The sequence below is a fragment of the Ochotona princeps genome, chromosome 20 (assembly GCF_030435755.1).
Source record: "Ochotona princeps isolate mOchPri1 chromosome 20, mOchPri1.hap1, whole genome shotgun sequence".
NCBI classification, from domain to species: domain Eukaryota; kingdom Metazoa; phylum Chordata; class Mammalia; order Lagomorpha; family Ochotonidae; genus Ochotona; species Ochotona princeps.
The window spans coordinates 26190175-26205523 of NC_080851.1; the positions used below are offsets into that span (position 1 = coordinate 26190175).

General features: G+C 42.5%; 1 protein-coding gene across 2 annotated transcripts in view; it reads right to left on the minus strand.

The window, feature by feature from the left end:
• Window positions 1–15349, minus strand: part of CREB5 (cAMP responsive element binding protein 5) — a 392014-nt gene that overhangs the window by 315975 nt on the left and 60690 nt on the right. For both annotated transcript variants that reach the window (XM_058677950.1, XM_004582410.2), the window contains exons 2-3: window positions 8438–8509; window positions 3491–3584 (exon numbers count right to left, since the gene is read on the minus strand). In XM_058677950.1, the coding sequence (XP_058533933.1) occupies window positions 3491–3584; window positions 8438–8491 (148 nt within the window). In that variant the 5' untranslated portion in view covers window positions 8492–8509. The remainder of the gene's footprint in view (window positions 1–3490; window positions 3585–8437; window positions 8510–15349) is intronic.

Genomic DNA, 15349 nt, shown 5'->3' on the forward strand with positions numbered 1-15349 from the left:
AGCTGCTATTCTCTTGATCTAGTTTATGCATACACAAAACATTGCCAGGGTTATATGGCATGATGTATGGAAATCATAAGGCCCTCTATAGGCATAAAATAAGGTAACAAATACTAACTGTTATTATCTTGCAACCTCTCTGGTTCAAGTCCCCTCTATCCATCTCTGTGCTATAAAGACCCAACTTACACAATGGGCCATTACTACGTAACTACCAGAGCAGCTGCCCAACATCCAAGGTTAACGTGGGCTAAGTAGGAGCATTCACTTTGGTTCCCTATCCCAACTTCTTCCTCATGAACATCCTGGGAGGAACAAGGGATGGCTCAAGAAGCTGGATCTCCAGCATGTACCCATGAGATCTGGATGGAGTTCAGGGCTCCTGGCTTCAGCCTGACACAGCCCTGGGTATTAAAGCATTTGGGGAGTGAACGAGCAGATGGAAGATATTCCTCTGTCTTTCAAATAAAATGAAAATGTTTAAAATGTAAAATGTTGTGACTATCACTTCTACTCTTTTCCATTGTGTCTCAATCATTTAGAATCACTTTCTAGTAGTAAACTCTACCAGACCTAAAGAAAATAGACTTTATAGCAAAGCTATAGAATTATTCAGATCTCTCAATCCTTCGGAAATTCATGCTTGATGAATATATCTGACACCCTAACACCTGCGCCAACCACAGCATTTGCAACTAAAGATAAACTGATTTTTAAAAAAAATACTGACCAGATACCCTAAATTAGCCATGTAAAAACCTACCATATACTACTCTTATAAATTAAGCCCCAATTAATCTGAAATAAAATTTTATAAAATTTAGTGTTAGGAAAAATAGTTCAAAAGCAACTTGAGGATTTTGCTCTGATGTTTATTTATTTGGGTTTTGCAATCATTATTGTTATATTTCAAGCCATATGAAACATGTATCTTCATAAGAAGTCCCCAAATTGGCTTAAGATAAATGAAATTCTAATGGACATGTTTTAGTAGAAGTTGATTCCAAGTTTTTGGCAAATGTCAATTTAAATAAATCAAGATATAGAAAGCAAATTTTTGGTCACATTTAAAATCACAACCCAATTTACTATTATCATGAATAAGCTTACATAAATAAATATTGGTGTATTTCCTAAGGGAAAAATAGCAAAGGACAAAACACCCAAGAGAGCCTATCAAAATTCAGTTTGGACAGCATGGGTCTATTACACAGTGAACCTCAGTCAGTCCTTTAAGTACAAATAAATGGAACCTAGTCAAATAGCTGTGTGCTGCTTGCCAGTAAAAAAATTCTACAAGATTACAAAGGCGCAAAGTGGATAACATGTTTTAAAATGCACTTCATTTCATTGGGATTATTAACCTGCTTCAAAACATAAAACATTAGCAACCAAAAGAAAATATACCAATATGCTATTCATGCTATTTTTCTTCATGTTCATTTCTCACTTCCTTTCCTCTTTCCAAGTTCGACAGAGTCACCGTTAAAGTCAATTCTTCCAATAATTTTCCACCTGACCTTGCCCAAGATTGACAGCAGCAGGCTTAAACAAACAAGGATCTGGTAGGAACAATGCAAAAGCTGCAAGAGACGACCCAAAAGTCTGTTTTCAACACTAGAGAGGGGAAGGCGTCAGCCCAGAGCTGAGCTACTTGCTTTCAGGCCTTCACAGGGGGAATGCATGTAAGGGCTGTCCCAGCAACCTTCTATGTGGGAGCCCACCAACATCTATACGTAATTACCACTCACTAATATGCTCTCATAGTCCTCCCAACTTATTTCAAGTCTGTAATTTGAGGGAAAAAAGGCCGGGGGGGCGGGGCGGGAAATGCAGCAACTTAAGCTACTGGAGATTGAAAAGTCCACACCCATGCTACTCGTGTGTGTGTGTATGTGTGTGTGTGTGTGTGTGATATTCCCAAGGCATAGAACATGATAAATACCAAAGAACAAGCCAACTTAACCTTTCCAGGCTGGTACACATTTGAGTTCCTGCATCTCTCACTGCAGACTTGGGGCATAACCAAGCAGACGCTCAAGAGCAGAGGCCGTTTCCAAGCAACACAGACGGGGCTGAGAGCAAGCAGGTAGCTGGGCATGGGGAGGACAGGGAGCAGCGCCTTTGAACTCTAAGTCTATAGTCATGACAATCCTGTACTTGGAGAATCAGAAAGTACATGAGAAATGCTAAACCATAGCACCAGGCTTGCCAGGGTGATGGATCTTCCTCCTAAGTTCATTTACAGCAAGTTTAATGTTGCATCAACTCTTGCACCACACCCAGTGACAAGGCCAGTTGAAATATTTCTAACCTAAGGTAAGTAACAAGAAATTGCTGGATATCCCTGCTAGGGCTTATGAAATACTTCCACATATATTTTTTTCATGGGATCATTACATGATCTGTCGACTGGGCACATACACTCACCCCTTTTTGCAGGGAAAGCAACTGAAGCCCACAAAGACTCAATGTTATGGCAGATGAGACAAAGACAAGACCGAAGTCCAGGATCATTGCTACTCCACATTCTTTCTTATGAATTATAGCACCCCTTACAGGGGAGGGAATGACCATTAACTGATAGGTTATCTGTTCTCATTTTTTACTAACATCTGCTGAATATACTGTCCATGCAATATCTGAATCTCTCCCTCATGATGCTAATGCTGTTTCCTAAGGGAACTTTAGTAGACCATCTCAATTCAGAAAAAGGGCTCCTGGGTGCAATGTGGTTTGGCTCAGTAGCTAAATCTTCCTTGCACACATTGGGATTCCATGTGGGTGCTGGTTCGTGTCCTGATGCTCCACTTCCCTTCCAGCTCCCTGCTTGTGCCCTGGGAAAGCAGTAGAGGATGGCCCAAAGCCTTGGGACCCTATATATGCATGGGAGAGCCAGAAGAAGCTCTTGCCTCTTGGCTTTGGATAGGCTCAGCTCTGACTGTTGCAGCCACTCAGAAGTCAACCAGTAGATGGAAAATCTATGTCTCTCCTTTGTAAATCTGATCTGCCTTTCCAATGAAAATAAATCTTAACAAGAAAAGGGCTCCTTCTACCACAGTGAATTACCATTTTCTCTAATATTTATTTGACATACTTCATGAGTGATTATTTCAGCCAAGTTTTCACATGCATGCTATCTTAGGACAAGCTTAAGGACAATTGCACACAACCTGTGCATGTCCAATGCTGCTCTGAAGAGCAGTGTGCCCTGCTGATGCTCATTTAACATTGTTGCTTCAGAGTATACAGGTATGCGATTAAAATCCAAGCTCATTGTCATTGGTAAGTCACATTCCAAAAAAAAAAAGAGGTGTCACAGCTCTTCAATGATTTGGACAATTATGACATTCGCTGACTTTTTTTTGCTATACCTTAGAAATACGTGTTTCGGAGAAGCAGGTATACCATGGACAATGGTAAAAGGAGTGTAACTATCTGTAGTGGAACTGGTCAACACCCAATGCCTCATTGCTTGGTGGCTCCTTACCTGATAACATATTGTCTGTTTTTATGGAAGGGAACTTCAAAGTCATTTCGTGCTTGTGCCTATGAATCATCAGATGGTCCTCTGTTGGGAAGCGCTGTCAGAGAAAAATTGGAAAAAGGGCGGGGAGGGGAGAGAGGAGCCATTGAGTATTGTGATGTACATTTGCCACCATAGAGAAAGATGGATTCAGCATTGCAAACACGACTAGCAAAAAAAGTCAACTGACAAGTTGGTTGATGCAAGCCCATGTGCTGGTGTGTGCCTTGGGTTGACAGCAAGACACACACGCATTGAAGTTTCCATCAGAGATCACCAAAGGAGTTTTCACCAGGGACTATGAAGATGAAGTAGGAGGTCTGTACTTTCTATCATGCTCTGACTCCCTACAGCTTTCCTGGAACTTTCTCCAAGGCCCCTGTTTCTTAGATAGTGCCTGGAAATAACCAACTGTGCTAATCGGTTAAATTATATATTTCTTTTAGAAACTAGAGGTTTACCTCTGAGGGTAAATTAACATTGTGCTTAGAGGTTTAAACAGGAAAAAGTCCTTGAAATAGTGACGGTATCAAAAGAATGTACATACTAAAAATAAATTGATCCCTAACACCTATTTGATATTAGATGGTTTCTTAAAGACAAAGAGAAAGAAGAAAGGAAGGAGGGAAGAAAGGAAGGAAGGAAGGGAGGAAGGAAAGAAAGGAAGGAAAGAAAGGAAGGAGAGAAGGAAGGAAGTAAGGGATGAAGGAAGGAAAAATGAAGGAAAGAAGGATGAAGGAAGGAAAAATGAAGGAAAGAAGGAAGAAGGAAGGAAAGGATGCCGATAAGCAGAACCAACATCAGCAGCTTGATAAAATTTTCCCATTTCTTCTTATGCATTTGAGAAAACCACAACCAAAATAGCAGTGGAATTGTGGTCCAAGCAGCACTGGAACTGTGCAAAAAAAAAAAAAAAGGAACTTTTCTCTCAATCACTGTTATACATAATATCATAAAATTTAGTCTAAGATATGATAAGTATGCTAGACATGACATAGAGGTAAGCCAAATCACCAGAAATGCATGACGTAAGAATTCTGATTGAAGTCAGACTTGGGAAGGAATTATACGCCATGCTTAATTATTTGACCTGTATATCTACAAACCCACACCATGACATTTACATAGGATGTTTTCAGTTAGGAATACATGGCCACCCATTATTGAATTTTTTCATAATTATACATGATTTTATAGTAACATGACAAATTATTTTCAGTGTTCTACCCACTGTACTATGTGGCAAACCAACATTTTATGTTTAATTTTGAGGGAATTATAATGTGGTTTTCAAAAACATTCCCAAATGTTTTGGGTGTCTGACTTCTGGTCATATGGTGTAACTGAATTTTCTGGTTCTCTTGGGATTGGGTGAGGTCATGTGACTAGTTTGTCGACTGAGTTAGAAATGACAGTGACACATCAGTCAGTGACAAGTGTCTGATTCCTGCAGTTGTACCCTCTTCTAGCCCATCCTTCCCTCTTCCGGGCAGCATGGTAACTTGCAATATCAGAAATACTGATCCCTTTGTCCACTTAACTCTGACGGGTTATAACGAACAGGTCTGAATTGTAAAAAGTTTTTGAGAGCTTCCTGTCCATTTACAATGGAGATGGATCTTTGAGTCACAGAAGTAAGCCTTTATCAGTTTAAGCTACTGAGTGTTTAGGTGATTTGTAATTGCAGCAGATCCTAGCCTATCTGGAATTGAACTACTATGTCAGTAATAGCTAAACCTTTCAGTTTGTTTTATCAAGGTCAGATGAAGATGCAGGACAATTCATTCTGCTGAGCAGTACTGAAACTGACAATTTAGAAAAGTTTTGGAGCTTCCTACTTCCTGGGTAAGTTAGTTTAAGACGAGTTGCACTGTGTGAAGTTTGGAAGAAATCCCTTGTTCAAATACTATGGATTTGCACTCCTGATAATGAAAACAATTCCTGAGGACAATGGTGATGAGATACTGTCCAAGTAGCATAGAGACAATGCAATTGTCATGTGTGTCATAAATTGGAGAGCACAGAATTTACAGAGCATGTTCATTACGCCCTAATTCTGAATGCAGGGATACTTATAGGAGAAGCACTTCTGCTGCTGCTGGCTTATCTACTGTCTTACTCTTCAGTAACACTACATACTAACTACACCAAATATGACACTGCTACGTGTGACTTAGACTTTCATAAATCTTTTCATCACAATTTTTTGCGATACATACTTATTCAACAAACCACAGGGTAATAGCAATCATTTCATGATGGGCCATATTTTTAGTCTATAAAATTAATAGCCTAAATTATTCATATATGTGTCAGTTTGCTTATTAATCATCTCTGCATCACATATAATTACCTCTCAAAGAAGATAATACAGGGCATACTATATTGTTTGGTTGGTTATTTATAGCTGGCTGCTGTTTCCTACCTAACTGTGCAATCTGCAAGAGATCCAGAGCTGAGAGAGGATGCTAGAACTGAAACTACGGTGAATGCAGGGGGCAAAGAAAGAGGGACAGTGACACTGGGATCTGTGACAACAGAAGGGGCCAGGGAAGCCAGCTCTTCCTTGCTCAATGTGAATATGCTATATGGAGTTGTCCCATGAAAGCTCTCCCAAGCAACATGGGCCATTCCTGATGCAAAATTGTTCTTACCAATAGAATAAAGAAGGAAAAAAACCACTATTCACAATCCCCAGCATCTTCTCCAACAGATTCCCAGGCTACAAGCAGTCACCCAAACCAACAGCACAATCACATCAATCAATTGAGTGTTCCTCCCCACCCACGAGGAGACCCCGGCGGGGCTCCCTGGTGTCCAATGCATTTTTTTACTTCTAATATTTCTTCCGCTGTAAGAAGCACAAAAACAACATTCCCATGACAAATGTGGACGTCAAGTTTCAGATGCCACCTGAACAGTAACACTTAAGGCAGACGGGCTTGGAACTGCACTTTAAGAATCAAAATTTCTTAGAAATCCTCAACTTTGGGTTTACCCAGGATTTTCCCCTCAGTCTTATTAAGGCAATGTTCTGTTCCTTCAGAGATGCTCAAGGTCTTTCAACAAGGAAGCTCCTTCAACCTTATGGCCTCTCCTTCCTCAGAGGCGGCAGGTGACTCTGCCAAACTCCCTTTGCAGCCGCACCAGTCTCAGATGTGAAACCATCCATGGGACTTTCCACACACCTGCACTCTTGGGACTGCTCCTGCAAGCCAGCACGCTCACTCCTTCCCTCTCAACTGCTCTTGACCAAGCCCTGTTTAGTTCTCCTTTAATTTTAAAAAGGCTACCTCTTTCCCAGGCTGCCATTATATCATTCTCCTTCCTGTCACCGCCTTAGGGCTCTGAAAGACTCTTCTGTCCTTACTCCTCCGCTTCCTCGCTGCCCACTCACTCGTTAATCCCTGGCGATCTTGCCTCCGCCCCAGTCCTCTCTCCTTGGTCACCACTGCACGCCCAATGCCAAATCCAACAGCTCCTGCTCATTTCTCCAACTCTCCCAGCCCTCGCAGCATCTGACGTCGCTGGTGACCACATGTCTGTGGCATGTTTATGTACACCCTGCCTAGCACTAAAAGGGCTCAGGGTGGTATCTCAAATAGAGGGGAGTGCATCGACCCAGAAGAGGAGGGCATCCAAATGAACTGAGGCTCAAGGCAAAATGCAGACCCCAAGGCAGTCATTGTCACTTGGGGGCAATGTTGGTGCCAGGTGACATCTGGTGGAGTCTAGAGATGCTTCCAATTAGCTCAATCAAGAAGTGTATCTGGCCACTGGAGCATACAGGCTCCAAGTGCTGCTGAATATTCCAGAATGTCCAGAATCTCCGCCCTAAAACAATCACCTAGTCCCTAGTAACTGCCAACCTGGGGAAGCTCAGGCATCTGGTCTCTTGAGTTAACATGCAGCCACCTTCTGACTCAGCTCCATATCAATATGGCTAAAAGCTTCTGATTACAGAGATGGGCTGCGGTGTAATAGCAGCAGCAGCAGGTTGCTATCAACCTTTGATGCGAATTGAGGACTTACTGTGCAGAGGCCCTAGACTCATCACTTGGCAGGCAGAAAGTTTTATCCACCCTAATTCCACTTATGAAGGCTATAGGATTTAATCTAGCACAAGGTTAACTTCTGAAGTTTAGACACTTGGGAAAACTGTAGGTTCTAGAAGAGTGACAGGCATGTCTTACTCAGAAAAATTAGTTGTGAGTTTTTGCTGTGGAAACTGAGTCTTAGCTTGAATGCTAGCACATGCCTGTTCCAATGTTGTCTCAAGTTCCTTATTGTAGTTTCCTGATAATGTAGGTCCTCAAAAGGCAACAGTAGTGGCTCAGCAAGTCAGGCTCCTGCCAACCATGTAGCAGACCTCAGCGCTTGGCTCCTGGCTTCAACTTGTCCCAGTCTTGGCCATCTGCTGCAGCCATTTCTGTACTTAATCAGCAAATAGGGAAGCTCTGCCCCTCAAAAAGATCAAGAGGGGAAAACAAGATCAAGGCGGGCTTTGGAAATTTAGTAGAACATGGAATTCAGATACGTATTTTCCATGGAATTTGAGGGGTCCCTCCTGGAGCACCCCTGCTCCAGAAGCCCAGCCAGCATTCAAGTAGTCACTGTCAAAATATGCCCCCTCCATTCTGAAATGGCAGCCATGCCTGTCTGGTGGACAGGGTGGTCACTGGCTTGCATCCAGAGAGAATTCTTGGGTGGAAACTCCCAACCCTCCCAGATCCCAGGGAATATGAAGGAATCCTTCACACTACTCAAAGGGTTGAGGACCACAAGGATGATGGTGTGGGAAAATGGATCAACGTCCTGGGGAAGAATGAGAGCTGAGGGTGGACCTCAAGGCCAGGGGAGAGCTGCCTGCCTCTGTTGGAGGCACAGCCTGCGTGCATGCCGTACACTCACCTGGGAGCAGCCGGGGGCACTGCAGACAAATGGCCTCTCCTGCTCCAAATTCATCTTGGATTCCTCATAAATCTGCAGGGGCAGAGGAAGAGGGAGAGAGGAAAACAGAAATCCATGAATACCACCTGCTTCTGGCTGAGAAAGCAATCACTCAGGCTAGGCAAGCAAAGCACTAACAATGAAAGGACACAGGTCCTGCCTGGCTGAAAGTCATCAGGCAGGGCCCCAAGTGGGAATCCTACAACAATAAATTATCTTTTCAAAAATCTTAAGATGTTCAGTGCAAATCAGTTAAAAAATTCAAAGCATTTGTAACTAATATTTTTGGGTAAATATTCAAGTTGGGTTTACATAAGATCCATGCCCTGCCAATGGCTCTCACACTGGGTTAAAACCCAATGCTTTTACTCTGAGCACGGAAGCAATCTACTTTTAAAATACTGCTTCCAGGTGACTCCCAAAGGAGTTCCAAGGCATCCTTGTCCCTGGAAGAGGGAACTTGCCTGAAGTCACACAACAGTCACCTTCTATGTAAAAGGAGCTTTATAATCATGCCACCAAAGCCAAGTCTAAATTGCATGCCATCACACCTTTTTCCAAAATGACTAATGTATCCAACATATGGGGGTGCTTCAAAGAGCTCATGGAAAATTTACATTAATAGGCAAGGTTTTTTTGTTTGTTTTTATTCCAAAAAGAAAAATCTCCAGAGTCAAGTGTAGTTTTTGGATTACATGCTTTTTCCCATGAACCATGTTTAGACCCTTCACTTGCACAGACTTCAAAACTTTTTGCAAGAAAATAAACAGATCCTTTAGTTTCATTTTCTATACACTTTCTGAAAGTGTACATATGTTCTTTGCGAAATATGTCATTTTGTGCTTCAGAAAAGAAAGTACAAGACTTGCCTTAGCTAATACTGCCAGTAAGATATTTTAAAAAGAAACAAAATTTTGAAGTTATGACCTTCTTCACACTATCTACTCGATCTGCATAGTTTTCATAGTGCAAAGTCTTTGCTAGCCATTGGGATAACTTCCCAGACTGCACCAATACAGTGAGCAGCATAATTACAGTTTTCCCATATTAAGTGTATCATGTTAACTCATTTACTGGATTATACTTACAAGATAAGAACATCAGCTTTGGGATGTTGGGATCTTTCTGCTTACCTCTATCTCAGCACAGTCGTAAGCAATTCGAGTAGCTTCTCATACACTATTACTCATCTGATGTTGTCATTATTGATCACAGAGAACCCTTCCTCTCCACAATGAATACTGGCAACTTATTTCCATCTTAAAATGTAGGGTGACTGGGCCCGACACGGTAGCCTAGTGGCTAAAGTCCTCGCTTTGCATGCGCTGGGATCCCATGTGGGCACCAGTTTGTATCCCGGCCACCCCACTTCCCATCCAGCTCCCTGCTTGTGGCCTGGCAAAGCAGTTGAGGACAATCCAAGCCCTTGGGACCCTGCACCAGTGTGGGAGACCTGGAAGAAGCTTCTGACTCCTGGTTTCAGATCAAGCTCAACTCTGACTGTTGAGGCCACTTGGGGCATTAATCAATGGACAGAAGGTCTTCCTCTGTTTCTCCTCTTCTCTGTGTAACTGACTTTACAATTAAAATGAGAATTTTTAAAAATGTAGGGTGACTTTTGGGGGCTGGCATTGTGGCACAGTGGGTCAAGCTGCCACCTGTGATGCAAACAGTCCATATGGACATGGTTCATGTTTTCGCTGTTCCAACCCAGATTCATGACAATGAGCTGGGCAAAGCAGTGGAAGACGGACCAAGTATTTGAGCCACTGCTACCCACTTGGGAGACTTGGAAGAGCAAGTTTCTAGACTTCAGCCTGCCCAACCCTAGCTACTGTGGCCATTTGGGGAGTTAATCTGTAGATGGAGATCTGTCTCTTCCTTTCTTTATTATTCCAACTTTAAAGTAAATCTTTAAGGAAATGAAGGGTGACTGTAAAACTGAGAAATGGCTTTGATCCAAGGTGGAATAAACAGAATAATTGGGTGATTCAACAGTTCAGCCTATCTTGCTTTTCCAGCAAATTTAGCTTAAGGGTTATGGAGAGAGGAGAGACAGAGAAGCGTATCTTCAATCTGTTGATTCATTTTCCAAATGGTCACAATGGCCAGAGCTGGGCTGGGCTGGGCTGAAGCAAGGAAATTCTTCTGGGTATCCCACATAAGTGCAGGAGCCTGAGCACCTGAGCCATCCTCTACCACTTTCTCAGGAGTGTTAGCAGGAAGCTGGATCAGAAATGGAGAAGGTAGGACTCAAACCTGCACCCTTAGGAAATGCTGGAGCCCCAGGTAGGAGCTTAGCCTGCTATGCCATGATGTTAAGTTATTCTTTAATGCTCCTCTGGATAACAAGGGGGAGTCCAGCCACAAAAACTTCATTCCGTCTTATTAAACTGTCCACAGGTTTTGGATTTCGAGATTAGATGCTTCAATAGCCACTGAGACACTGATGAAAAACACCGTTCTTTAGGAGATGCGGTTAGAGACATGCAGCATCTGTCCCCAAATCCTTTAGAATGTGGTCAAGAGCTGTTATTGAATCACTGTTGTCATCTCATTATTTCAAATATAAATGACTATCTATGCATTAAATGTTCTGAATCCCATGGATAAAATATGTTTGGGCAGCATAATACTGGAATAACAGTGTACAGGTGAAATGGCAGTTGCTAATAAAAGTTTTAAGTGAGTGGGCGTATGTATGTAAGTGTGTAAACCTCAACTGCTTTATTTTGATGCTGTGCAGTTCCCACATGGAGCCCTGCAAACAGCATAGGCTCGCTAATTCCTTACTGTGTAGGTGTTCACAATAGCTTAACTAAGTGGTATCACTCAACCACATAGCCTCATTACTTTTATCAACTGGTATGATCTGGTCTGATGTATTAGTCAAGAGTCATGATTTATTTTTATGGTCTATGATTAGGGTTCTTTTCTAGCACATATTGCAATAATTATTCTCAAACAGACTCTTACTTGAGGCTTGCTTAGATTGTTCTATCATCCATCAAGTAGAGGCAAATTACTCAGACATGATTTTAGCCACGTTGCTCCACATTCAATCCTCAGAAGTCGGGCCTCATCCTCTCATTTCCCTTTCAGCTGTTTTACTGGCTGGGATTTTTTAATGAACCAAGTTTTGCTTGGCAATCGCCATACCCCAGGTTTCACTGCCTGGTGCTTCCATAGTGGGCATTCAATAAATATTTGTGGAATGGATAATGAATCCCGATTCATCCCTGTAAATTCTTCCACACAGCTTGCCTGTGCTGTACTTCTCAGTCAGTGGTTTGCAAACTTTTTTTTGGCCAAGAGTAAGTGTTCAGTGAGACCAAAGTTTGGGCTAGCCACCCACTCCACCTGTCCCAGTTACAGCCAGAGAAGAAAACTCTCCAGACTTAAGCAGAGAAAATCAAAATTGATGAGAGGTGGAAGCAATAAGATGGAGCTGGTTCTCATTAGATTTTACATGCAAATGCATTCATTCATCATCCATCCAATCTGTTCTTTTTGCCATAGGTATTGGCGGTTCCAATGTTGGACCACAAATGAGCCTCAGTGAAGACGCTTTTAAAAAACATCAGGTGATAACTCTCACTTGATGCAACCATAATTGTAGCAGGCACTGGCTCCTCACTGAACACTTTCCAAATAGCAATGTTTCTTTTGTTTTCCAAAACTGCAGAACTCAATACTCAATCAGAACACAGACCTCAAGAGTTTAAATTTCCCTTCAAACTTTCGAAAAAAAAAAAATAGGCTTAATCACAGGCACTAATCAGAATCAACAAGGAGAGGACAGGTTTGATTTACAAGTCAAGCCCCCAACTGCCACTGGATTCCTCTGGCCTCAAAATGAGCAAGAATCTGTTTCATTGTTCAGCATTTGACCTCACAGATTCCTGGTCTAAAATGGGAAATAGTCCACAATGGCTGATGCAATCCATGCGAATGCTTTGCCAGTCATTTAGGGACAGACTCAGAATTACCACTCCACGAAAGACAAACACCACTGCAAAGGCAAATGGTGCTGAAAGAAACCCTGCGGCGTCTACCCAGAACACTATGAATATGCATTGTAGACTGCAGGAACACAGAGACCACAATGAACAAACTCAGCACACACACACAAAATTGGCCAAGAGAATGCTTTGTCTCTCAATCACAAGAAACCCTCATCTATTCTTAGTGAACACCAAGCTTCAGCCTTAGTGTAAGGGCACTGGTCCCTCTTCCCCTGACAGCCAAATAACAGCAGACAGACTCAGTGACAGACATTGTTTTGACCCGCAGGTCTGATGTGCACACTAAATGCTTACAGGTATGGGGATGTCGGAGCTGCACTCTGGAAATTCATCAATCTGACCATACTGTTGATTTATGCCCATCAGCCCTGATACTGCTTACTTCTGGATTACCATAGGTCTGACCAATCCTGATTTTGAGCAGTGATGTTCAAACACCTGTCAGTACTGATCGCGTCTCTGAGTGTACAGGAAGCTTTCCTGGTGGCATTAACCAGACCAGGCCAACTGCTGGAGCTGAGGTAGGGAGGGGCCCTAGGGGAAGACCCTGGTCCACCCCCAAGGGGCCCAGGACAGCAAAGAAGAGCACCTTGACTCAGTTCCCAGGTAACTCCAGCCTCACTCTCTCTCTGGGAGTAAAGGTTGTTCATTAGTTATTTGGGGACATAGCTAATTCACAAATGCTATTTCTGAAGAAAGCAAAGAACTCTTTCCATGAGTTGGTCAGAAAGGCAGGGAGTCACATAAAAGGGCAACTCAGCGCTCATTCACAGACTACACATTTACTTTATTCCAAGGTATCCGATTCCACTTTGGGGAAAGTTTTCTCGATGCATGCTCAACTCTCAGAAAAGAATTATATATTCAATCTGGAGCAAAGACTGGCTTTGATTGAAAGGACTAAGGTACTTCATTCTCTGTCTTGTGTGTCTGTTATCCAGGACTGGCGTGGTGAGACAGAATCACTCTGAGAGGTGTGATTTTTAAAGACAGCTGATGGAAGCCACTGGCAAAATAAAAACAAGCCCTTTGGATTCCTAATAGACCTGTAGTTTTCAAATCTAAATGTAACTTCAAAAAAAAAAAAGAATAAACAACCTTAAATTTCAGTCCAGGGCAGTCAATTATTTTATCAATGTCTGCATTTCTCTTTAAAATTCTACCCCATTTGTAGGTCTATTTCTGTGTGTTGCTGCCTGGCTGTGTATGTCTTTATCACACACACACACACACACACACACACACACACACACACATACATTTTATCAGCAGTTGCTTTACTGGTGAAAATATCTGGTGAGTTTGTGTCCAGCTGCAGTGCCATTCACTGTTATTCCTGATGTGGGCTGCAGTCCGAATCTGAATTTCACTGGGCTATTATTTGCAGCTGGGTAACCTTTTTAACCCTGCTTTACAAGTGACATGTCAGCCCTCCAGCTTGAAACGCTGAATGCTGCGAAGTTCTCCAGAAATTTACACAAGGAACGAGACCCAGGGTGGCACAACACCTTCCTAGTAGAATTTTCCCCTGCATGTAGCATGGAGAGAATACACGCGTGGGCAGTTTACAGGCAGACCTACATACCCAAAGTGCAGAACATTCCAAGAAACACTCAAGTTCGATACCTCAATTCCCTTTAAACCAGAAGAAAATCCCTGGCCACATGGATCACCAGTCCCTGGAATCTCCAAAGCTCAAACTCCCACAATCCAAATCAGAGACCTTTTTGAGACTGTGTGACGTGCTTAGGTCAGGGACCATTCAAGGTTTCCTACACACTGTGTCCGTCTTGGGGACTGGCAAAGTTTCCCTGGGCAGGAAGCTAGCTGTTCCCAGAAGGAAGCTTTCCAAATGGTTCTTACCTCTGGAAACAAACCCCAGTCTTACCTCCCAAAGGAGGCCCTAACGAGGGGGTGGTGCTGGGAGATCTCTGTCCACAGCCTCGCAGGCTCTGTAAAGACCTCTGCAAAGGTCTGTAGCTTGACATGTGGCCTTTATCACGTGCTTTGGAGAAACATGCTGTGGGACTGAACTTTCTTATGCCATCTTCTGCTTCCTTCCCCCCCCCCACATATTTCTTTGAAAATTAACCAGTAACTTTGAAAAGAGGTTGCATTTCAAAAGTAACTAGTTAATTTCAATGTATGTGTGTGACATAATCCTGTCTCATCACCTTTCCTGTCTATGCGCTCAGTAGTCCAGGACTTGCTTGCTAAGCACCACTGTGCAGTATGAGTGTGTGGTAGGGAGCATGCCACTGCACGTGTGTGCCTGAGTGTGGATTTAAGCCTGGGGTTCTCTTCTTACTCCCATCTTGCCCCATCTCTAAAGGCCCATTTGACATGTAGTTAACTACATACATGTCATATTAAGTATATTCATGTCTTCAAAACACTAGCTTAGAAATTCGCCAGCTGAACAAAAAAATCACTAGGTTTGTTCTTAATGGGATGGAGCACAATGTCAAAAGCAAGCCAAGGGGGTAGAGAATTCCTCTTCCTTTATATAAATGAAAAGGAAAGAAAAATTGGAATGAGGAGTGACCAAGGATTTAGATTACCATTGCTGACTTTCACCTATCCAGAAACTCTGTCCCTCCAAGTTAAAGTAATTGTGCCATGACATCCCAAGGGGGAAGAACAATTATAGGAAGGAAATTAAATGAGAAACTGGGTCCATTCTTTCTACTGGTCAAAAACAGCTCAGCTTCTAGAAACTGCAGGAAAAAAATTTTATTTTTTACACTACTAAGGCCATATGTGCCAAGCAGGATGATTGTGCCTCCAAGCACCTTTCAATATATCTTCTGCACCTTTACTTTTTGAATTATTTTTATGTAAGATGGAT